The sequence below is a fragment of the Perissodus microlepis genome, chromosome 10 (genome assembly GCF_051167445.1).
Source record: "Perissodus microlepis isolate ML-2025 ecotype Zambia chromosome 10, ASM5116744v1, whole genome shotgun sequence".
Classification (NCBI taxonomy): Eukaryota; Metazoa; Chordata; class Actinopteri; order Cichliformes; family Cichlidae; genus Perissodus; species Perissodus microlepis.
Window position 1 is genome coordinate 3,800,157 of NC_140470.1, and position 23,807 is coordinate 3,823,963.

At 42.6% G+C, this 23,807-nt stretch overlaps 2 protein-coding genes across 5 annotated transcripts in view; one reads left to right on the forward strand and one right to left on the reverse strand.

Moving 5' to 3' along the window:
* Nucleotides 1-3,231: 3,231 nt before the first annotated feature.
* ckma (creatine kinase, muscle a) lies at nt 3,232-6,637 on the forward strand. The gene is made up of 8 exons (XM_084941524.1): nt 3,232-3,351; nt 4,491-4,698; nt 4,822-4,976; nt 5,142-5,274; nt 5,367-5,538; nt 5,649-5,772; nt 5,866-6,055; nt 6,140-6,637. Exons 2-8 carry the CDS (start codon nt 4,506-4,508, stop codon nt 6,316-6,318), a joined length of 1,146 nt encoding a protein of 381 aa, XP_084797650.1. The 5' UTR covers nt 3,232-3,351; nt 4,491-4,505; the 3' UTR covers nt 6,319-6,637.
* Nucleotides 6,638-6,730: 93 nt separating this feature from the next.
* Nucleotides 6,731-23,807, reverse strand: part of mark4a (MAP/microtubule affinity-regulating kinase 4a) — a 35,567-nt gene continuing 18,490 nt past the window's right edge. For 2 of the 4 annotated variants that reach the window (XM_084941520.1, XM_084941521.1), the window contains exons 9-18: nt 21,578-21,697; nt 21,396-21,495; nt 21,183-21,292; nt 20,249-20,435; nt 19,777-19,988; nt 18,947-19,050; nt 15,325-15,609; nt 12,915-12,997; nt 12,297-12,341; nt 12,030-12,197 (exon numbers count right to left, since the gene is read on the reverse strand). In XM_084941520.1, coding sequence (XP_084797646.1) covers nt 12,133-12,197; nt 12,297-12,341; nt 12,915-12,997; nt 15,325-15,609; nt 18,947-19,050; nt 19,777-19,988; nt 20,249-20,435; nt 21,183-21,292; nt 21,396-21,495; nt 21,578-21,697 — 1,311 coding nt within the window. In that variant the 3' untranslated portion in view covers nt 12,030-12,132. Of the gene's footprint in view, nt 12,198-12,296; nt 12,342-12,914; nt 12,998-15,324; nt 15,610-18,946; nt 19,051-19,776; nt 19,989-20,248; nt 20,436-21,182; nt 21,293-21,395; nt 21,496-21,577; nt 21,698-23,807 lie in introns of all 4 variants that reach the window. The other 2 variants (XM_084941523.1, XM_084941522.1) reach the window with 1 other exon arrangement.

The window sequence follows — 23,807 nt, forward strand, 5'->3', positions numbered from 1 at the left end:
CTGCCGATAAGCGTCGACACTGGAATTAAAATGACCCATTTCCCATTCCTAGACCAAGTGACACAATTTGCCCTCACCAATACTGAGAGTGTAGCATTACACACAGCTGCAGCTTGACACTGTGCTGTTCTGACATGGGTCAGTGCAGCCAGCACAGATTCCTTTCAAAGGCTCACGCTGTTTCAAAAGTGTGTGCGAGCCTGCAGATTAATGCTCACTTGTTTGGATGTATTGAAAGAACAAAACACCAAAATTCCAGAGAAATGTAAGCAGCCATAACCGGTGAGACCAAATCATAAAACATCTTGAAATTCTCATAACTATAATTTTGGACTAGAAACATACTTCCCTTCGGTTAGCATGTGCCCAAACACGATAGGTGACTATTTCTGTAATATGATGGTGATTCCAACTTGTTGTGACGCTGGAGGAACTCCATGAGCACCGTTTGTAGAAGGCAGCTTATGTGATGTAACCGCCCTGTTGCATAACTGCTGTAGACCAGTATTATCCAGTAGCTGTGTGTAGAAGCAGCTAGGGTCTGCTCATACTGCTTCCTCCTGAAAATTAAATGCTAAAACCTGTTCTAAGTTTTACTAACACACACACACACACACACACACACACACACACACACACACACACACACACACACACACACACACACACACACACACACACACACACACACATATATATATATTATATATATGCCAAAAATATATTTTGTTTACCTGAGGGAAAAAACAAACAACAAAACAACCCCAGCCACTTACAAAGTACCTAAATATTCTGCACAGACAAAAGTAGCTGCTCTAGTTAACAGGGACAGATTGGTATGTGGAGAGATAGAAGAAACCTGCACTAATTTGGTAACATCTGACTTGTTGAAGGACAGGCAGGGGACAGCTGAGAAACATGAGAAGTGGTTTCAATTCAGGGCAAGGGCACGGTGACCCTCCTCTACAATACAACAGGAGGCGAGTTAGAGTGCAAAAATGAGAGGGGACCTAGGAAAGCACGGATGCAAGCCTAAGGAGCTTGGGATGGTTGAATTGGATAGCTGGATATGTCCTTTCTGTGCTGTGGTTCACAGACATGGTGACGTTGAAAGAGCAGCTGTGAATCTGTCAGTTGCCAGTCAAAGATGGGTGGGCCATCCCACAGAAAGAGCTGCATTCTGGGATGCCCCTCTCTCTTGGAACGATGCCGGTGTTATAGCTATGATGGATTCTCTAAGTCACAGGTGGCATCGACTTTCTTCCTCAACATTCCATCGCTCAGTATTCCCATCAAAGATTCAGCATCTGATAATTATCATATCAGTTTTGAGTCAAGGGTTTCAAATGTCTGTGGTGTGGGGCAGCACTGGTACCAACAACATCTCAAAACATACGTGAGAATCTTTCTCCCTTCGGTCTTCAGAGAAATCATGAAGATTGGGCTGTCACAGAAAATATTAACACACTCCCTTAAATACATGCACAGCATATTTGAACTGCGAAAAAGGCTTTAATAAAAGAAAATAGTAACTCTTAATCTAATATTGCATTTGCCAAATGTATAAAAATCTGGCAAATGCAATGTTTGAGTCTTTGGTTTTTACCCTCATTTTTTGGACTCTTGGGTCTTTAAGTTTCTAGACAGTGACACAGTTGTTGTAGGTTTTCCTCTGTACACCATTTTACTTGAAATATGATTGAAGTGCAAACTTTCATCATCATTTCATGGCCAGGTGAGACCTGTACCCTTGTTATTTCATGAAATAATAAACAGATAAAGAATATGGAGTTAATTCCAAGTGTTAAGTTTGCATTTGTATTGTTTTGCTGAAGAGCAAAACAAAAACAAGATCATAAAGATGGCAAAAAAGTTTAGAAGTGACCAAATCAACAATCAACAACCTGATGACTTAAGAAAATAGTCATTAGGAAGAGATAGGCGCATCACTGTCAGACTCTACAATGAAAGTACACCTTCATACAGATGATCTGCAGCAATCTGCAAACCACTGGCTCCAAGACAAGAAGAGAAAATTAGACTTGTGGAAAACATCTATAATAGGATACAAAGACCTGCAAAATGTATTGACATGAATATCTGAAATTATTTGTCTACAGAAATATCTGTACATAAGGGTAAAGGCTGAAAATCAATATTAGATGGTTGTGATCTTCGCGGCCCAACATGGCACTGCAATAAAAGCAGGTGTTACTCTGTCATGGACATCAATGCATGGGCTCAGGAACAGTTCCATACATTGGAACACAGTTCATCGTGCCATCCACAAATTCAGGGAAACGTTTTGTATTTTTTTCTACATGATAAAGAAATACTGTGTTGCACATAAACTGCACGAAATAAAAGTGTAGAATTACAGAAAATGTTCTGTTAGCTCATTGTGCACACAGTCCTATACTGCGAACCCACCGTATAAATCATACATTTCTACAGTAGTTATTGAAGAGGGAAAAAATGGGAACATTCTGTAATTTAATTTTTTTATCTATTACTTAATTACTTTGGTTAGTATGAATGGCCATGGAGGAGGCTCGTCATCGGCAGGAAAAGATACAGGAGTTGTTAAAATACAGTGAAAAGTTTATAAATTGTGTTCTCCTTCACATTTTCCACAGCCACACTGCGGGCCAATTACAGTCTTTGGGGGGCCTGTTCTGGCCCCCAGGCATTATGTTTGACACCCCTGGTGTAGATCAAAGAAGTGCAATGATCGAAACCTGACCAATCACTCTGTTTGATTCAGTGTGTTTATGCCTTCCATAGCGTAAACCAGCTTCGGTGGGTGGTGGGACATTGCTCACCATTAAGATGCGAGGAGCATTTCTAGATAACAGCCATTTGATAAGTGAAGAAAATACCAACTCTTTCTAACCTTCACACCTACAGTAAGGAACCCTGACCTCCAAAGTGTGCTTGACAAAAGTGAAACTCAGCTTATTTCAGTGGCCTTTCCCCATTACCACCCCAGCCTCACTCATGTGACCTCCTCCTCCCCTTTCACATGCTCCCACACTCCAACTACAGCTATGTATGGGCCAAGGGTTGGTGGGGGGCTGTGCGGAGGCTGACGGGGGTGAGGTTACAGCTGCAGCACCCGTCTTGAATGACTGAGCTGTAAATGTGTCTCTTTCATAAACTGTGCAGTATCAGTGCAGAGGCTCTGGCCAATGAGGCTGCAGTAGGCACTAAAATGGCCAAGCCAATGGCTAATGTCTGTGTGGTATATAAAGAGGGGCCAGAGACCTCCAGAGTTGGGTGACCCCTATTTTGGCTGTGGTGAACAGGATCTGATCCCAAGGACTGTTACCTCTGTACTTGTCTGGTGTGCAGGTAAAGAAATGATTAGTTTTGTGGGGTTAAAAAAGAGCAGACGTGGAGATATGGATGGATTGGGAGAACAAGCAAAGCATTTAAAATAGCACAAACAATTAGTTCTGGCTACTTTTTCTTTTAATGAAAAGCTGTGGACATGAAGTCCATGATGAAATCAAAGGATAATTGTGCAACAAATCTGGTACGTTTGCATCCATATGATGCATTAAAAAAAGAGCTAATTTCATTGAATTGTTCTCCGTTAAGATTAAGCTTAAAGATCATGCTTTAACAGACAGGCTGTGGTTCCAGTGATAACTTGTGTCACTCCACTCTTTATTCTTGCTCTCTGCATATGATTTTCTTTTGGACAGTGATTTATGTGGACAGGTGCTTCGCAGTTTAATACATGTAGGAGAGACAGACTGAAGTCCCCCATGTGTCATCTGCGACTTTTGCTGTTTCAAAGTTACACTTTTGGAGCTTTTTGGCTTTAAACTAATCAGAAAATTGTCACATTGAAAGGGATTACTGATTTAAAGAACGGCTAATTTTGTAAATCAGTTTGGGACTGAGGTGCAGATCATATTTCATGTGATGTAACGAGTGCGTCATTGCATGCATCATGTACGTACTCATGTTGAACAGCTTATCAGGTAATGAGAGTAAGAAGAGTATGTCCATATATATGGCTTCTTTCAGCATTGTGACAATTATACTGTTGCAGTAATCCTGTAGTGACACAAAGACCTTGTAGTGCTTTCAGTGAAAACACGCCTGTGCTGGAACTGACCAGTCAAGTTTTCATTTATGTGCATTTATGTGTCAATGTGCAATCAGGACAGCTTTGCTTGTAGATACTGAGGACAAAAAGGGTACACATTCAGATGTACTTGTGCTAAAAATACCCAGCCAACAGGCACTCCCCCCTGTACTCTGTTTCAAAGTGACATCTGAGCTGCTGGAAATTGAGTGACACTTGTTACCAATATTCCTCTGCCGACACCGCTTAAAACTTGCAGCTGTCACACAGAATATCCCGTATCTCCAAATGCTGCAGAAATTTTGTGACTATTTCGATCACCTCCACAATCTCCAGATGAAACAGTTTATTATCGTTCCAAGATTTAGTCAAAGGCTTTTCCCTCATTTTGCAGTGTTAGAAAGCAATCATGCCTTTCGGAAACACCCACAACAACTTCAAGCTCAACTACAAAGTTGACGAGGAGTTCCCAGATCTGTCCAAGCACAACAACCATATGGCCAAGGCTCTGACCAAGGAGATATATGGCAAGCTGAGGGACAAACAGACACCCAGTGGCTACACTCTGGATGATGTCATCCAGACTGGTGTTGACAACCCTGGTGAGATATGTTTCATATCAGATAAAGAAATCTGTTTCATTCGTGATTAACATTAATCATAAAAACTAATTCTTTCATTTCTGTTCCCCCTCCGAACACACACTTCTTACTTACATTCTTCAGGTCACCCCTTCATCATGACTGTTGGCTGTGTTGCTGGTGATGAGGAGTCCTATGAGGTCTTCAAGGATCTGCTTGACCCTGTCATCTCCGACCGTCATGGTGGATACAAGCCCACTGACAAGCACAAGACTGACCTCAACCATGAGAACCTGAAGGTACCGCAGAGTTCATGGAGGAGAAGTACTTTAACAAAAGACTTACTGCACAAGTCTTCAGATGTTGAACTGATTTAATGGTTTAGCACATCTGTGCATTGCTCCAGGAACTCTGTTATTTATTTATCTTTTTTCACCTGGGACTCAAAGTTTATTTGTCTTTAGGGTGGTGATGACTTGGACCCCAACTACGTTCTGTCTAGCCGTGTTCGTACTGGTCGCAGCATCAAGGGATTCACCCTGCCCCCCCACAACAGCCGTGGAGAGCGCAGAATTATTGAGAGGCTGTCCATTGAGGGTAAGTATTCAAAGGAAAAGGACTGTGTCTTTGAATTTAAGCGTCCAGTGTCAGTATGGACAATATTATCCCTGCTTTGCTCCTAACTGCAGCTCTGAACAGCCTGGATGGTGAGTTCAAGGGAAAGTACTACCCCCTGAAGACCATGACTGATGCTGAGCAGGAGCAGCTGATCGCTGATCACTTCCTGTTTGACAAGCCCGTGTCTCCCCTGCTGACCTGCGCTGGTATGGCCCGTGACTGGCCTGATGGCAGAGGCATCTGGTGAGCACTGTCATTAAGTGTTAATAGGCTGAATGTGAAACATTTTCCTTAGAAATCTTTTGTCTGCATTATCTGTGTGTTCCCCTAAATGTGAAACTATATCTGCTCAGGCACAACGAAAACAAGACCTTCTTGGTCTGGGTGAATGAGGAGGATCACCTTCGTGTCATCTCCATGCAGAAGGGTGGCAACATGAGGGAGGTGTTCAGGCGTTTCTGCGTTGGCCTGCAGAAGGTATGCAGATATAACAGGCCTCGGAAAGCCGGGATGAAATGAAAACAATTGTTCAGGATGTTTCCACAACTCTTCTTCTTTCAAACCTGCCAGATTGAGGAGATCTTCAAGAAGCACGACCGTGGCTTCATGTGGAATGAGCATCTCGGGTACATCCTGACCTGCCCCTCCAACCTGGGCACTGGCCTGCGTGGTGGCGTCCATGTCAAACTGTCCAAGCTGAGCACACATCCCAAGTTTGAGGAGATCCTCACCAGGCTGCGTCTGCAGAAGCGTGGCACAGGTAAACATTCATATGCTTGTGGACCAGCTTGAACAGCCCAGTGAAATTTCCACTGCGACTCTGACGTTTGCCCTTTCTCTTTAGGTGGTGTGGACACTGCCTCTGTGGGTGGAGTGTTTGACATCTCCAACGCCGACCGTCTGGGCTCCTCTGAAGTGGAGCAGGTCCAACTGGTGGTTGACGGTGTCAAGCTGATGGTTGAGATGGAGAAGAAGCTGGAGAAGGGAGAGAGCATTGACAGCATGATCCCAGCCCAGAAGTAAAGAGGGACAATCTTCCGTTTTTCTCGTGACCGTTCATGTGTAATCGAGCCAACTGATGGACACGCAGAGGAAACAGCCGCTCAACTAGAGACTCTTGACTCTGAAAACTTCTTTCTCTTCTTTCCTGCTTTTTCTTTTCTCTGTCCTCTTTTTTTTTTTTTAAGTTCTCCTGTGTTGGTTGGTAACATCCTGGGATCAGCCTCCACTGAGCTGGGCTTGCCTGGCGAATGTGGCATCACCTACTTTTTGTTATAAAAAGTAAAGATTATTGAAGCTGCTCATACTGCTCAATAAAAAAGTGCCCTGTAAAACAACTAAACGAGTCATTTTTGTCTTGTTGCAGTATAATCGACAGATAGAGGTTTTGGAAAGTAGTAGCTTTGAAAACAAGATGGCAAAATGACGGAAAAAATTGCCAACATCAGTGAATTTTATTCATCTTCAGCTCCATGTTCTCCTTACGCATCACACCCACTCATTTCAGGTTACAGTTTGCTTCTGATGGGAGGAATTAAACAGTAGAAGAGAGTAAAATTACTCATACAGGTCAAACTGTGTGTGTTCTTAAGTGTCTTTTGCATGTAACATTAACTGTATCCAAAATCAGTTTTGAAATGACAGTGAATGTTAAATACTGAGCCCCTCGGGTTTCTAATACTGTCATCATCCACCATTTAAACCATTTAGACCAGTGATACACCTTTTCCGAGCAGGTATACAAGCATTTACCCAAACACTCACGTCACCAAAAACCTCTTTTTGAGAATTCTTCACAGTAGAATCCCCCTGATTCATCCATGTTATACTATGAGTGAGTTGTTTAACCATAAGTTATTTGCTTTTCTCTTTTTTTCAACCCATTTAGTTCAAAAGTTCCAGCTGAAATGCTCAGCAAACAACCTGAAACGTTTCTATGGCTTGAATGCAGACAGGGACTTGGAAATTCAAGTTAAAACTGCACAATTTATTCCAACTGCAGCTGTCCTCGTGCAGGATCTAAATCATTTTTCTTATGTACGAGGTGCACTCAAAGAGTTCACAGACTGCAGCATGGTACGGTCATGTGTACGTAAAAGATGTCAAGTAGGACTTTAAGAGACGTGATTCCACATTTTGTCACTCTATCAACATGAAAACCTGTGATAGACAAAGTTCTGTAGATAGGCTTTTGCACTTTGTACCATGGAGCTGAGGCAGTATGTGGGCACCAACATTCAGACCCAGGATCTGGCATGAATTTGTCCCTCAGTGTCATATTATTGTTGGGTTTTTACCTCACAACATAAAGAGGCGAATTTGTTGTGATCTGGTGCTATATAAATAAAATCAAATTGAACTGAGTATTTCCAATGTAGAGTTCTATAGTAACAGCCTACTACAGAACAATCAGCTCAAATGCACGTGCAAGTGTTTGGACCATACCAGCACAATCGTTGCTCACCGCCTGCTCTGCTACACAGAGCTGCGTCTCTGCAACCTTGTCTTCTTCGCCGCAACAAGTCTTGTAATTCTTTGACTGCACCTCATACTCTACGCTGTGGTATGTTTTACGGCATATCCAAAGACTTCTATAAACTCAAGACGCCCTCTTGAATGAGTGCTGAAGCTATCCTGTTGCAACAAGGTGGAGTGAAGTTACTGTGTCTCACATGAGCCCTTCTGTTACTTTTTGTGAAAAGGGGGGTGGGGGATATTCTGGCATTTCATTTAGCAACTCATATCTGAAAAGTGACTGTGTGTGTCTGCATTTCACAAAGCTTCCAGTCCAAGGTGTGCATCACATTTCATTTTTTCCAGTATAACCCAAACTCTGAACTCATGCAAGATTTCAGCTTGGTTTTGTTCCCCATTATCACTGACAGAAACTGCTTTAATCTAGAATTACTTCCCTTGCTCTAGCTATAAATAAACCTTGAGCTCTAAGATATATACTATATTCATATATTTTATATACAGCCATCAACTGACTGATATAAATCCTGTTTTTTTAATGATATTATTCTAAAAAATAAATAAAGTACCTGTGCAAATATCCACAAATCGAAGTGTTTCACATTTAAGACATTGGCGCCTTCCAGTGGCTAGTTCTGGGTATTACCTATACAGGTACACTGGAAGGAGCTGATTCAAGTCAAAGCAAAGTGCATTGAGGTCTATATTACCTAATGCTAATATACACCACAATGAAAAACGTCCAGGGAGAGGACAAGGACAGACTCCTGATGTCCACTCTGGTGTCTGCTTCTCACCCTGAGGGGGAGGGCAGGTCAACATCGACTTCCCCTGCTGGGCTACGTGAAACAGCAAACACCATACTGGACTGAAAATGTAGAACAATGTGAGAGAGTGGATGATGGCTGACCATTTCCCTGCAATAAAGAAAGACGAATGCTCGACCGGATAAAGTTGGCGGTACGTATGGAGGCGGCGAACAGAAGGTCAGCGATCCCTGTAAAATGTAGGGGTGGGAATGGAATGGGGTGGGGCTGGGTGGTGGGGGTAGGTCACCATGAGCAAAGCCACAACTGAGAGACAGTATTAACAGTAAATCAGCAGCCAAACAATATGATCTCTGTAGCCTACGCAAATATCACAGTACATTATTCACTAAAAACAGGGAGGGAGAATAGAAAGCTCTCGCACTTTTCTCTCTCTCTTTTTTTTGTTTTTTACTTTTTTACATTAAATGTGTATTGTATGAAGGCGCTGGGGGTAGTTCACTTTAAAGGCAACTGGACTAACAAGAAGAAAACACTGTCCACACTGCCTTCGTCGTGCCTTTCCGAATACAGAGCGCTCCCCCCTCCCCTGATCCCCACGGTCATCAGTAATGGACAGAGCAGTTAATACACGTACCACAAGAAAAAAAAAAGAAAAAAGAAAGAGGGCGGGCGTTAGAGGAGTGCACGCCGCCTCTGTGTGTGTGACGGCGAGTGTGTAATCCAAGCGCTTGCGCTGCTGCTTGGCCGATCCACTTTTTGGCGTTTCCCACCGACAGAACTGAGGCGACGACTAAAGTGAGATCACGACTGAGGTGAGATCGCACGGCACAGAATAGAAGCGGCAGAAGAGCTGCCCTGCACTGAAAATACACCAGAAATACTGAATCTCTCTAAGTCTGTGGTGGGGTGAGTGACGGCCCACCTCTGCTAATGACAACTGACTTATTACAAGGCTGCTAAAGAAAAGTGAAGGTTGGTGAAATCTAAATGACTCGGTTGGGGGTCGGTCACAAATACTGAAGGACATTAATTTTAGCCAATTTTAGCTCCTGTATTTATTATAGAGGGTCATCAAGGACAACTTACTGCACCGAATTATCATATGTAATAATTTAAGAGCGTTATCCCAGCAAACATACTGAAATATAAATGATGGACATAGCCAGAGTGAAATCAGCAAATGGTTTTTAGCTTTGCATTCTGAAGCCTCAATGGTAGCTTTGTGGCAGCTGCCTTAATAGAATCTTTTTGCCCACACATTATTGCAGTGGACTGCAAACAGGTCATACAGACCAACACATGGATACAGCCTCTGTGGCTGACCTATTGGTTTTTGGATTATTCGGGCAATTCTATATTATTTGCCAGATTATTTCTTTATAAATTATCCAAAAGGTACCAATACCACAAACATAGTTCAAAGATCCAGTTCAGTAGCTCAGTTGCACATCTGTTAACACATCTGTAAAGGGACTGTAAAGGCCAACACTGTTTCTGTACCACAGTGCAAGCATGCTATTAAGTGCTGTGAAGAAGATGAGTCTCTATGGAGATTGATTCACATTTGGAGCCTGCCTCAAGTGGCCACTAGAAGAACTGCAGTGTTTGGCACTTGAACTTTTTTTCATTACTGGAGGTTATAACTCGGTTACTACCGGTAATGGGAAAAGAGCACCATCTGTCTTCCCTTTCTTCAACCCACGTGATTGACAGCTTAATTTTGACAGTAACTGATAGCCTTTTGACTTAAGCATAACGTAGTTTGAGTCATAATTTAGGTGTCATAAATTGGTTTAGATTTAGTTTTGACTGGTAACAGTTGCTCCACACCATTTCCAAAGGATTTTTTTCTCTGACATCAAATGTAAAATGTGTCCACATGTCTGATCTTCTCTTCCTCCCAAGCGCTGGATATTTTGATTCTCACATAAGAAACAGGGAGCATGACAGCTAGCTGTGACGTAGTTGTACCATTTCACAGTGGCAGATCATATATGCGCATCTAACCTTTCTACACTTCTACACAACTTCATTAGTTCTGATTGGATCTCATCTCTCCAGGATGTTTTCATATCAGTTTTATCTGTGGATGAAAGTGCTTTTCATCACACTTTTTGTCCTCCTGCATTAGCTTTTATTTAGTTATCGCCTTGTTTATGTCTGAAAAAGCATTTTGTTGATGACTCTCTGTGATAAATGATCAGCTGATCAGGATAAGAAATGTTTCCCTCGTGGTGAGAATGTTTTGTCCGCTCTTTGTAATCAGCACATTCTTCACTTTGGAACTATTTTTCAACCCATGTTGGATGTTTAGAATGAGCACTGATCTAACTCACCACTGAAATGTTTGCTGGGATAATAAAAGGAGGAAATCAGCTGGACTGATTTAGCGTTAAAGAAGGCTGAAAAATGGAGCTGGACCTTACAGTTACTACTGACCGACATTAGCTAAATTTGAAGCGTCTGCTCTCGTCACTCAGAGAAACTAATGTGACTGAGAGGCCATAACTCCGTGCTGCACTCAAGCTTCTGACTGGCTGTTTCAACGGCCCGTCAACCCCATCCCCTGACCTTAATCCGGCGTGTTTGTCACTGCTGTATTTACCCGACTCAAAGCAACGTAACACTGCGGCTGCTCGTCTGATTGCTGAGTCGGACCATTTCCTTGTTTGTGCATGTTACTATTTCAGCAGGATAACTATTGGTGAGGGGGGAATATTAAAAATTAAAAAAACAAAACAGTAACACAATGTAAAGGTGACATATTAAAAAAAAAGTGTTAAAAAAAGGATGGATGAGGATGTCAGAAAGACAGGAGGTGATTTTCTGCAGTGGTGAAAGTGACAGTGAGTAAAAACAATGACCAGAACAATAAATAACAAAATAAAGAGTCATTATGGCTAGGAGTAGCAATAAAAAATATTCAACTTATTCCATCTGATCCAGGTCCAGTGGGAGCAGTAGCTCAGGGAAGGGAAAGCTGAGCTGTGTTGGGTAGGGTGGAGAGAGAAGGGGGCAGGGGGTAGGAGGGTGGATGTTTTAGTCTGTATGACTTTACGGATCAGGTGTGTGTCTATCTGTGTGTGTGTGTGTGTGTGTGTGTGTGTGTGTGTGTGTGTGTGTGTGTGTGTGTGTGTGTGTGCATGTGTGTGTGCAGGGGGGAGGTTAGTCTTGAAAGAGACAGAAGGAGACGTCTTTTCTTTCGGGTCCAGCCCCTCACCTCTTCTCTGTTTTTTTGTTTTCCTTTTTTGATTTCCTTTGCGCACACACATCAACACTCACACGGAACCACGCACTCGTATGCAAACGCACCCTCTCGATCAAAGTTCAAGGTCCTTAGAGATTTGGGTGGCAATGTCCCGAAAAGCTAGCGGCGCCCCCCAGAGTCGCGTGTAGCGCACCCCGTTAGAAGTCTCAGAGGTGCCTGTGGAAAGATGGCACACCTCGGCCTCGAAAGCCACGCGGCCCCCTGCCACGCCGTGGGTGCAGGAGAGCAGAAAGGGGCCGGCATGGTGAACCTGGCAGCCACATCCGAGAGCTGCCTCCCGCAGAGCCAATACCACCTCCGCAGGGTCCCGCCGCCCGCCGCCTCTCAGATCCCAGCCACGTCCGACGGCCCGGGGCTCGGGCGCTTTTTGATACCCAGGTAGATGGCAACTGAGGAGAGGGAGGGAAGAACAGGAAGAAAAAGGTCAGACATCTGACATCCTCTCTGTTTCTAAACGCTATCGACACAGGCAGAACTTATGTACTTACCTTGTGACCGCAAATCTCCTGATTCCCTCAGATTCATTTGTGACCCTGTTGGACAAACAGGCAACGTAAGAGGTAATCCACCAGAGCACAACGAGCCTCATGATGAGACGGCATTAACAAGTGGATATTAAACAGTGGAACTGAGCAAGCATCAGCAACAACAAGCATGTGATGTTGCAAAACAACTTGTCCTCACAAAGGCACTCCTCACTCACTCACGACTTCTAAAGCATGCAGATATAAACAGTTTCCTTCAGCTTCTGTGTTACAACGCTTTCATTTTACTTACTTTCATTTTCTCAACTTCACACGGAGAAAACATTAAATGATTTTTACCCCACCAACCACAAACTGGAAACACTATTCCTACAGGTATGCACGGGATGCTAGTGGATAGTCTTTATAGACGATGACACTGATTCTTCCTTGATTGCAACCATGCTTGAAAACAAGTGTGTGGGACCTGGACAGAATGAAGACCATTCACGAGGCATGCAGACAAGCAGTATGAAAAAACATCAGGCATTTCTGAACTTGAGCAAATTCCAGTGTGAGCAGGCAGACAGGAAATGGGTGGCACAGGCAGACAAGAAAGAAGAGCGAGACATGGAAACTTACTAACTGTTTTTGATCCTTGTGGAAGAGTACAACCCGAGACTGATTTGTTTGAGCCCTGGCGCTTGGACGGGTCAAGATTGACCCTGATGCCATGACACGGAGAAAAGAGAACGAGATAAAGATGGAGAAAAAAGAGGGAGTAAAGGGTAAGAGCAGGGGATTTGGGGGAGGAGTAAGAGAGAGTATAAGTGAATCACAGGAAAGCAAGTGGTGGAAAAAGAGTGCAGCGCTGCAGCTGATTGGCAAGGATGAAGCTGAGGTTTGATAAGATTAGACATGTGTGATTATGATGACTGGGAGGGAGAGGGGATAATCCGGGGCCGCAGCAGGGCTTGCTGAAAGGCCTGGGTGGATAAAATGTTTTGATAAGCATGGATCCATCCCAGGCTGTGCTCAAGATGAAACACAGAACTTTACATCAACTCTACATGACTTTGTTTCATGTATTTGACGTCCTTGATTTGAGTTCATAAGAATCTTACACCAACTGGAACAGCAAAGAAAGCCATAAACAAAAATTGAAAAACAAAAACATGTGAGAGACACTTGTGTCCTTTTTTCAATAACCATATAAGAATATGGAAATTGAATAAAAGCTATGTAGATGTAGCAAAGGCTACACTATGAGGTAGTGTAACAGATTCATTATTAAGACTGTTTCCTACTAAAATTAATAAGATCAAGTAAAACGGATGTCTCATGTCAAGCTCTGTAGTGAGCCAGCACAGAGGTTTTATCCTTTTTTGTTCTTCTGCATGTTTATGGATTAACACAACTTCAGTCACGAGTGAGAAGCAGCAGTCCAAGACAAACGGCAGCAGCCGTCTTGACTTCTTTGAGAAGTGAAATTTCCCAACAAGTACTCTCCCCCAACGTCACATTAGCACAACATAATACCAACATAGCGTTAGCTTAGCATACAAACACGTGTATATTGGGGGTGTCCAAATTCATAGGCTGCATCCTCCCGAGGGCCCGGCCTTCACGGTCTAAGTGGGCCAGGTCCTCCGAAGGCCAGGTAGGCGGAAGTGAGCAGCTGTGAAACTGGACGGTCTAGCCTTCAGTTTTGCGTCATCGCTGTCTCGGTGGAGTTTAATAAACTTGGCCGTCTGCTCCTTGCTATCTAAAATATAACAGGACCCTGGTGTAAATTCTCGATCTTCTCACACTTCTGTTTAATCAGTTTTCCCTTTGACATTTATTCAGCTGTAATCTCAGCCAAACCGATTTACTCATGAACAAATAAAACACTGAAAGCCAAACAATAACATTTTTTAAGTTACCTAAGTGACTTATATATCATCTTTATCCTGAGTCACGAAAGACCGTGGGGGGTCTGAAAACGATGTGTGGGGAGTTCGCTGTTATCGTCCGGCTAGCTATCGAGCTGTTGGGTAACAGACGTCTCCGAAAACGTCTTGATAAACCGAGCAGATATCTGAGGTTTACACAGCTACATTCTCGCCTGAAAATATCGTAAAAGTTTATTTTGTGACCCAGAAAGAGTAATATTAAAACTAAGTAGTATTGTTGGAAACTTGAATTGGCTGGGCCGCGCTATGAGTTCTGGGATATGGTGGGCCATGAAGGATACACCCGGCCCATCCTTCAACTCTGGGGAAAAGGACCACGCATTTGGAGGAGTCTATGAATTTGGACAGCCTTCGTCGCGTTGCTGTGACGTAATTGGCCTACAAATGCGGCCTCAGGAGGATGCAGCCTATGAATATGGACACCTCTATTATCTTCTTAATAAATAGTAACTGCTAATGTTGTAGCAAGTGGTTTCCACAAATGTATGATGCAGGGAGAAGCTGTATGTCTGCTTCTGTTAAAAGTAAAAAAAAAAAAAACAGCTCCAGCTTTCTTAAAAAGACTACAGCTTTTGTAGAGTATAGCTTATGTCAGTGGTTAAGGATACAGGTAACAGAACTACACTCACATACTACAAGCTACTGTGTTAAAAGCCTAACCAATGAAAATTTCAAGTCATTCAGGAAACGACCAGCTGGTTGATTTTACTTGAATTTGTAATATTTAAAAAACTTGAAGGCGTTTGGAGGTGAACTGGAGCACAGCTTTTATAATGTGCTTCTAGTCTTTATGCTAAGGTAAGCTAATGTCTCATAGCTCATTTATATTGAAGGAATACATAAGCCATGCTATTAAATCTTCTCATCTCGAGCCATTACTTTAAACAATATCATTCTATTGATTATTTATTATCCTATCACTTGCAGAAGAGGCGGCTTGTACAAAGAGCAGTTTTCCCAGGCTGTAAATACTTTCCTGGTTAAATCAAAGAAGTTTTGATTTCATCACCTAATGAAGACCTACAAAGCTACAGAAACTGTCATGGTTCTTGTATTCAGCAGTACTACTATACAGATCACACGTAGTGCAAGTCTACCTGCGAGTGAGTTTCGAGGTCAGCTTGGTGAAGAGGTTGGAGGTGGCCCTGGTGCGGGCATGGGTCAATGGGCTGGCGTCGTGGTGCGACAGAGTGGGTGAAGTGGGCGGGGCCGAGTAGACCGGGGGACCACGATCCCTCAGCTGTCCCCCGTGAAAGGTGCTGCGGATTGTGGAGCCTCGAGTCAGGCGGCATCGGTCTGAGGAGGAAGATGAGCCTGTAGCTCCAGCTGCAGAAATGCTGAGCGTGGAGGGAGACGCTGCCGGCATGCGGTGGCCCAGGGAACTGGAGCGAGGAAGAAAAATAAACAGGATTTAGTCTTTAGTCTTATTGACTTATAATTTTTGATAATCCAGTCTTTGAGTCTGACGTCATTAGCCGTTTCCGGGTCCAAACTCCGCCAAACACTGACAAACTGTCTAAATTCAACTTTAATAAAATGATCAGTGTAGCTTCTTTACAAGGTGTAACAATTAAGTTTAACATCCAGGCATCCATGAAAGCAGGATTTATGGAGTTTAACGGCGTTGGGAGTTAGCTCGCTAGTTTCCATCTAAAGACGACATAACATGTTCTGACTGAGGGATTTCTGAAAAAATTAAAGGGTACACAATTAGAAAGTACAGCAGTGATGTTTGTAGGGTTAGTGAGGGGGGACTAGCTGGTATATAATGATGTGCTACATAGTGGCTAGCTACACGGCTATGGTTAGCATAACATAAACACATTAGCACAGTGAAGCTGGAGGATGAACGCTAACTTTTTTCCACTTGATAAAAGTTAACGTGAGGGTTCCTGATGGTTAGGAACAAATGCAATCGCATGGCAAGATGCTGTAAACGGACCAAACTCCAGTCAGGAGAACAACTGAGATAATCCATCCACAGTACAAGGTTAGTCATTAATACAGTGGCTTGCAAAAGTATTCGGCCCCCTTGAACTTTTCCACATTTTGTCAAATTACAGCCACAAACATGAATCAATTTTATTGGAATTCCACGTGAAAGACCAACATAAAGTGGTGTACACCTGAGAAGTGGAACGAAAATCATACATGATTCTAGGGCTGCACGATTAATCGTTAGAAAATCGCGATCTCAATTCATACTTATGTGCGATCTCATTTCCAAATGACAACGATTTAAAAAAAAAAAAAAAAAAAAAAAACGACGATTGTACCGCATTTTGATCCGGGACGTAATCTGCATGAAAACAAGCGCTCACTCTTCCTGCTCAACAAATGACAAGGGCGGAGCCTTATACCACGTGATACAGAAGCTGGTTGCTAAAATTGGCAGGGAAAAAACAACGGAGAGCACGTCAGGGATGACGAGAAAATCCGTCCCGGTCAACCACCCAAACATCAATAACGGGAACCTTATACAGCGCTTCCCTATACCCGTCGAACTCCCGCAGGCACAAAGAAATTACGGAGGCTATTACTTTTATCCTTTTTTGTTTGCTATTATTTTTCTATTGTTGCACTACCTGCTCTATACACGCAGTGTCGAGCAACGGTGGAGACGGAATTTCAAGCAGTACAACATTTTGCGGCAACGACAAAATGTGAGACATTTGTTGTTTTTATGTTTATTTATTGTTTTTATGTTCAGTCTCAACTGTTACGAAGTTGATGTGCAGTTAATAAGCGCAATAAATATTTATAGTGGAAAAGAAAATCGTGAGAGAATCGTGATCTCAATTCTTAGCAAAAAAATCGTGATTCCCATTTTATGCAAAATCGTGCAGCCCTACATGATTCCAAACATTTTTTACAAATACATAACTGAAAAGTGGGGTGTGCGTAATTATTCAGCCCCCTTTGGTCTGAGTGCAGTCCGTTGCCCATAGACATTGCCTGATGAGTGCTAATAACTAAATACAGTGCACCTATCGCTTACGGATATTTGCCATGTTAATGCGGTTATGGCGTTAAGGTCATTTTAAAGAGATTAATGCTGACAGCACTAATTGTAAGGTTTTAAAAACTGAGCTTTAAAACATGCTGTTGATGAATAGTGGTAAAAAAAAAAAATCACAGTTAATTTTGCAAATTGGCCACATTATCAACAAGACAACCACGTCATGGTTAAAAGGATGTCGTATTCTTTTCAGAACGTACCAATATGTTGGCATCTTCAACTCCGTCTCCACCATCTCCAAACCATACATCACAGCAGGTCATTACCATCTTCTAAACCTTTTTACTCTTGCTGCTGTCCCACCACACACCTCACAGTCCTCATACATGTCCTGCACCACCCACATACTTTTCTGCCACTCCTGAGTTCCTCATGCTGTACCACAGTTCCTCTCTTGGCACCCTATCACATGCTTTCTCTACATCCACAAAGACAAGTGAAGCTCATTCTGACCTTCTCTATACTATATCCCAAACCAAACATCCCATCTGTAGTGCTCACTGTTCGTCACCTGTCTTCTTAACCTAGCTTCAACAACCATAGTTTCATGGTCGACCTTTTCCCTCTACAGTTATTACAGCTCTGTACATGACCCTTGTTCTAAAAAAAGCATACCAGCACACACTTCATTCCTCGAGGATCCTTTCACTCAGACTGTGTTAAACAATCTGGTCAAAAACTCGAGTGCCCTCTCTGCTAGACGTTTTCATATCTCCGCAGGTGTGTTGGTTAGACCCATCCCCTTTTCATTTTTCATCCCCTTCAAGCTGCCCTCCTTGCTAACCCCCTTCATTTCTTATTTCACTAATTTTCCTCCATCTGTGCTCCTCTCTCTCTCATTTTCTACATACATCAGCTCCTCAATATACTCTTTCCATCTTCTCAACACACTCTTGTCACTTGTTAGCCCATTTCCATTCAATCCTTAATTATCCCATTCTTAATTCCAGCTCTGTCTCACTGCATAGCCGATTGATACAAGTCTTTTTCTCCTTCCTTAGTGTCCAGCCTCGCATGCAGCTAACTATAAGCCTCATCCTTTGCCACCTCTCTCTTTGCCTCTCAGTGCTCCTGTCTACTTTCTTCTTCTTCCTGACTACCTACTTTTTCTTTGCTAACCTCTTCTTTTAAATATTGTCCTGTACTTCATCCTGAACCATCTCAATCCTTCTTGAACTCTGCGAAACGCTCTTCCTTCATCAACTTCCACCACTTAATCCTTGCCTCTGCCTTTACGCACTTCCTCTTCTTGGCCAAAGCGATCCTATAGACCTCCATCCTGACACAGATACAGTATCAGCCAGCTCTCTCCCTTTACATTTACAGCCCTCTCACCTCCACATTCCTGCCTTCTTTTTTCCTATTGCTGCCTACATGCCTTCCACCTCTCCTCTTCCTTTGTCTTTGGTCAACAGCACCACATTGACTGATAGCCAACTGATTTGGTATGGTAATCTCTTGCTTTAGGATCTGCATATTTGATTCAGCCGAGATTTTATGCTGGATGCCCTCCCTGGTATAACCCTCACCAGGACACTGACTTGTGGTGCCCTGTGACTCAGTTCGTAAATATTATCAGAACAAAGGACTAAAAACCCCAATCCAATCCACCTTCCTTTGAAGGTTAATGATACCAAATATCTGCTACCTGCTTAAAGTCTCTGTGAATCTGTACGACTACTGACGACACAAAGTGGTACCTGTTGTCTTTGCCGTTCTGCAGAAGAGAGTGTCTATCAGTTCCTGAACGGTCGGTGCACACATATGTATTCCGGCGTGTCATGGCGCTTCCGGGGATGTTATTCTATCCGAGGAGAAGAGTAATTTCAGAACACATATTAGCTTAGAGAGTTGTTGAGGAAATTAAACTGTGATTCATACAGTGAAGCTGTACTGTAATGCAAATCCATGATCTGTACTGAACTTTGACATTTTACAAAGATATCTGTTGGAGCTACATTGGAAGCAGACAGGACTACGGCTGAGTGAATATAAAACACCTAGAATGCTTTTTTTAAATGTTACAATATTTATTACAATGTTACAATATTTATTACAATTTACAGACCTCCAACAAACCATTTTAACCTTTTAACAACATGAAAACAAGATTTGTATGTAAAAATCTACCTTAAAAAAGGTAGACAAAAAAATAAATAAATAAATATATATATATATATATATATATATATATATATATAGTTTTAAGGAAACAAAAGCCATAGCTTCGCGATTATGTAAATAATTATTTTATGCCTTTCGTTATTTTCCATTATATATACATGTATACATATATATACATATAGACATATATATGTCCTTCTGACTATACACAGCACAAGGTTTGTGTTTTTTTAACTTGTCTAAGAAGCTATACAACCCTAATGACTACTTATGTGAGTGCTAACAGTAGTAAAACTATACTTGCTGAGGAGTAGTGAAGACCAACTTTCCGATTCTTGCAGTAAAACCTATGCTCTTGGTTCGATGCCCAGCTTTCTGCTTCTTGAAGAGTAAATGTGTCACTTACCGTGGTGGCAGTCATGTCTTTGCGACGGTCTGGGATTTCAGACTTGTTGGGGTTGTTGGCACTGCTAACCATTGGACTAGAGGGAGGCAGGCTGCGGCTCCCCATCACACTGCAGCTAGCCTTGCGCGGAGGCATCCTTCCCTCCCGCAGTTCTCGGTCGCCCGTGCTGGTTGGGCTCCGCTTGGGGTGCATGACGGGCATGGAGGGCCCGCCTTTGTTGTGGAGGACAGCAGAGCACAGACACATAGGAATTCATATAAGGAATATTCTGTGGATGACTGGGTGAAAGCAGAGCTGTCACAACAGTGCTCACAGACCTAAATAAGACCCTCATTTGAATAACTGCCAATTAGAAAACCTTCCTTGTCATATCAGCCAAGACCCAATGACAGGTTGTGGTCACTGGACAAGGAGGAAGTTCGTGGTTCCAGATTTCATCACAGCTCAGAAAGAGTTTAGAAAAGAGACTCACAGAAGTCACTGTGTCGTCGCTGCCTGTGGTAGGTGGAGGCACTACGCTGAGTCTTGCTATGTGACGAAGAGGTGGAGGAGGAGGAGGAGCCAGTGGCTGAGGAGTGCTTGTTGGTCCCGTTGGTGATAGGGCTGGGTCGTACCCTCGCCAGGGACAGGCTACTAGCAGTGCGGGCGTCACTGCCGTCCTATAATGTCCCAGTGATATTGGACAGAATGATATTAGAAAGTGTGACAGTGCAGAGCGTTTGAAGAGATAAGGAGATGGCATGTAGTGATTTCAGACACAAAGATTGGAGTCAGAATTTGGAATAAGGGCTCTGAGAAGAGATATGAAAAAAGAGATTTTTGAAAACACACAACAAACAATTAAATATTATTAATTTTGTCCCATTGGACCCATTGATCCTAGCCAGATACGGTCTGCATCGATATGCACTGCAACATTGACTGAGCTAAGGAGAATGTGTGGCTATCTGGCTTTATGTTGTTTATCTACAAGCCTGGTTAAGGCATCATACTATTCTAAACTAGGCAAACTTAAACACTGATGCAAACTCTGGTTTATGGTCATACATTTTAAAGAGTTTTGGATATTAGAAAGAAAAGTTAAACGATTCCAATTCCTGCTGATCCAGCACTAACATCTGCACCGCCGTACTGGCTGGAAAGGCGGTGCAGTGGTTAGCACTGTTTCCTCACAGTCCAAAGGTTCTTGGTCCAGTGTCTTGCATCCAGTGTGCATGTTCTCTGTGTGCGTTTAAACCAGAAACTTCATCCTCAAGTTCAAAGGTAAACTGCTGATTCTAAACTGGTTATGTGTGAAGATGGAAGGTAGATAAAGCACTGAAGCGCTGTGTGGAAAAGGTTAATGTACCTTATAGTCAAATATGCATAAATAAATAATACAGGTAAGATACAGCTACAGAACTCACATCGCCTTTGCGGCCAAGCAGTAGGTAGGTAGCGGTGACCTCGTTATATTTTTGATTAAGCAGAGAGTCCTTGATTTCCTCTGGAGTGAAGCCCATCCCGACCATAACCTCTGAACCAAACAAATAAACAAAGATGAAGGTAAGAAAACACAGATGACCTTGTATCCTAATTACATAGACCTCAGTGGACAGGCTGACAGCCCACTGACTCACCGATGCGAGCTGGATCACTGTAGTCCTCAACAGGTTCTATATGAGGCTTCAGTTCATCCCCCTCGTACCCTGCATTTATCCACTTGTCCTTCATGACTTGCTGTAGAAACGGAAACACAGAAGAGCTTCACATTAGCGGGAATTTCACAACACATCTGCTCTGTTAATTGTGCGACGCTCACCTCAAGTGTGCAGCGTTTGGCGGGATTGAGCACCAGGAATCGGCGAAGGATGCCTTCACAGTCTGTGGACATATAGAAGGGCACGCGGTACTTTCCCCTCAGCACGCGCTCCCTCAGTTCCTGTTGGCCACATCAAATACATGTTTTTCCATATTTCCTTCAGCATAATACGAGAAGAACAAGACCAGGTCATTCATGTTCATTACCAATAGTGACATATGTGACAAATTAAATATACATTGGTCTCTACCATTCCTTTAGTGGAGCTCTGGGAGGAGGGAGGCATTCATTGCCAACTATTAAATTTGAGATAAAAGTTCTATTCTTCACTTTTTATTCAGCATGGCCCACTGCACGGAGTAATGATATTACAAACAGAGAGAAGACTGATGATGATGCCTTAGTGTACAAACCATCTGAATGGAGTCCTTCCATGCTGCCGAAAGTCTAGCTACATTTGCCACATCCTTTCTCTGACAGCTGTTTACTTTGATTCTCCAGGCATTATGGTATGTCAAAAAAGATGTTGCTGAAATGGTAATGGCTGTGAACGGCTAAAATCTGCAAACATACACTAAATGAAACAGTAGATAAAATTACATAAATGAGAAGAATTTTGAACAGCAGTCTTGAACTCAGCAACTCTGTACTATTGTTCAAACTCTTTTTAATTTTAGCAGTATGTACGTATTTTTGGACATATTAAATAACTAGCCCGCTTCCTGAGAAATGCATCACCAACAAGAAGCACTCTGAGAGCCCAAACCTCCGCCAAGGCAGCTCTCTGTCTGGGCAGTATTTTAATGAAATGGAAATAGAAATGGAATTGGTGAGGTCAGAGGTCAAATGTGACATCATATTTGGATGCAAACTACAAGGTGAAGGCCTGTTGAAATCATGTGTGACATCTCCAGAACATAATGTCAGCATAAGCAAATACGCACATTTGTTTTAACATTTATGATTCTTTTATTTTTATCACTTAGAGAAATTAGAAAACGCCTGAAATGCAAAACACAAGAAAGATAATCATGTGCTTGTTGTTGCTGCAATGTGGAAACTGCACAGAGAGTACACCACTCCACTTGCTGCATGATGGACAGACCAGACATCTACAACAGTTGTCAGCATTTTACAGCATTCAACAGTTTTTAGAGGCCTCAGTAGCTGAATGGCAACATTTATATTTGTCTATTAGCTGATTAAATATGGCCTGAATACACCACCATTTTAAATCCTATCAGTTCAGTAGTTTGACGGCTTCCTAATCAATCCTAACTTTTGTAATTAAATGCATTTTGACTGTTTTGGCATTTATAATGTCTGATATGTATGTGCCACCCACACTGTCTACATTTTAATAAACATGCACCAATCAGCCACAACACGGCTGACTAGTGTGCCTTGTGCTGCCAAAACCTCTGACATGTCAGGGGATGGATAGAGGACCTCTGCGGGAGTCCTTTGGTGTCTGGCACTGGAATGCTACTTGGGCATCCTTTGTGGATCCTCCAAACAAGCATCTGTGGTTCAGGATTATTTGGTGCATTCAGAGGATGCTTGGCTAAATTTGAATCAGAGGATATTGCATGTTCAGTCAGCAGCTAATTGTCCTGTTTTTGAGCTATGTTTGAGGTATGGGAGGTGGTATGGGATTTGGAAGTGCAAGGAGGGCTGTTTGGTCTGCAAATAACCCACTTCCTACCCATTTAGGTGGGTGGTACTTGTCAAAGTTACTTTCACATAAATGCTGTGATGCAAGGTTTCCCAGCCCAACATTGCATTGTAACTAGCAGTGTTGGGTAAGTTACTTTAAATTAGTAACTTAGTTACATTACTAGTTACTTCTATCAAAAGTAACTCAGTTACTTCAAGTTACACATTACTTTCAAAGTAACTAGTTACTAGGGAAAGTAACTTTGTTTTTACTCAGAATTCTCTTGTTAATGTTGCTTCCATAACTGGATACCCAGCAAGATTGCCAGTCTTCTAGCTTGTTTACTTGCCACAGTGCACTGTGCCACCTACCAATAGAAAGGAAAAAATAATGTGCATATTTCCATGAGAGAAATCCCACGCCTGCACCAACGTTGACCGCCGCCATGATTCTAGCCTACGTCACAGCGTCATGTGCGCTTTTTACATCCAACACAAAAACTGCAGTCGTGGTGCTTTGATTGTACTCAGAACTCGGAAATTCTGCCTTCTGAATAGGAAGATGTAGGTAACA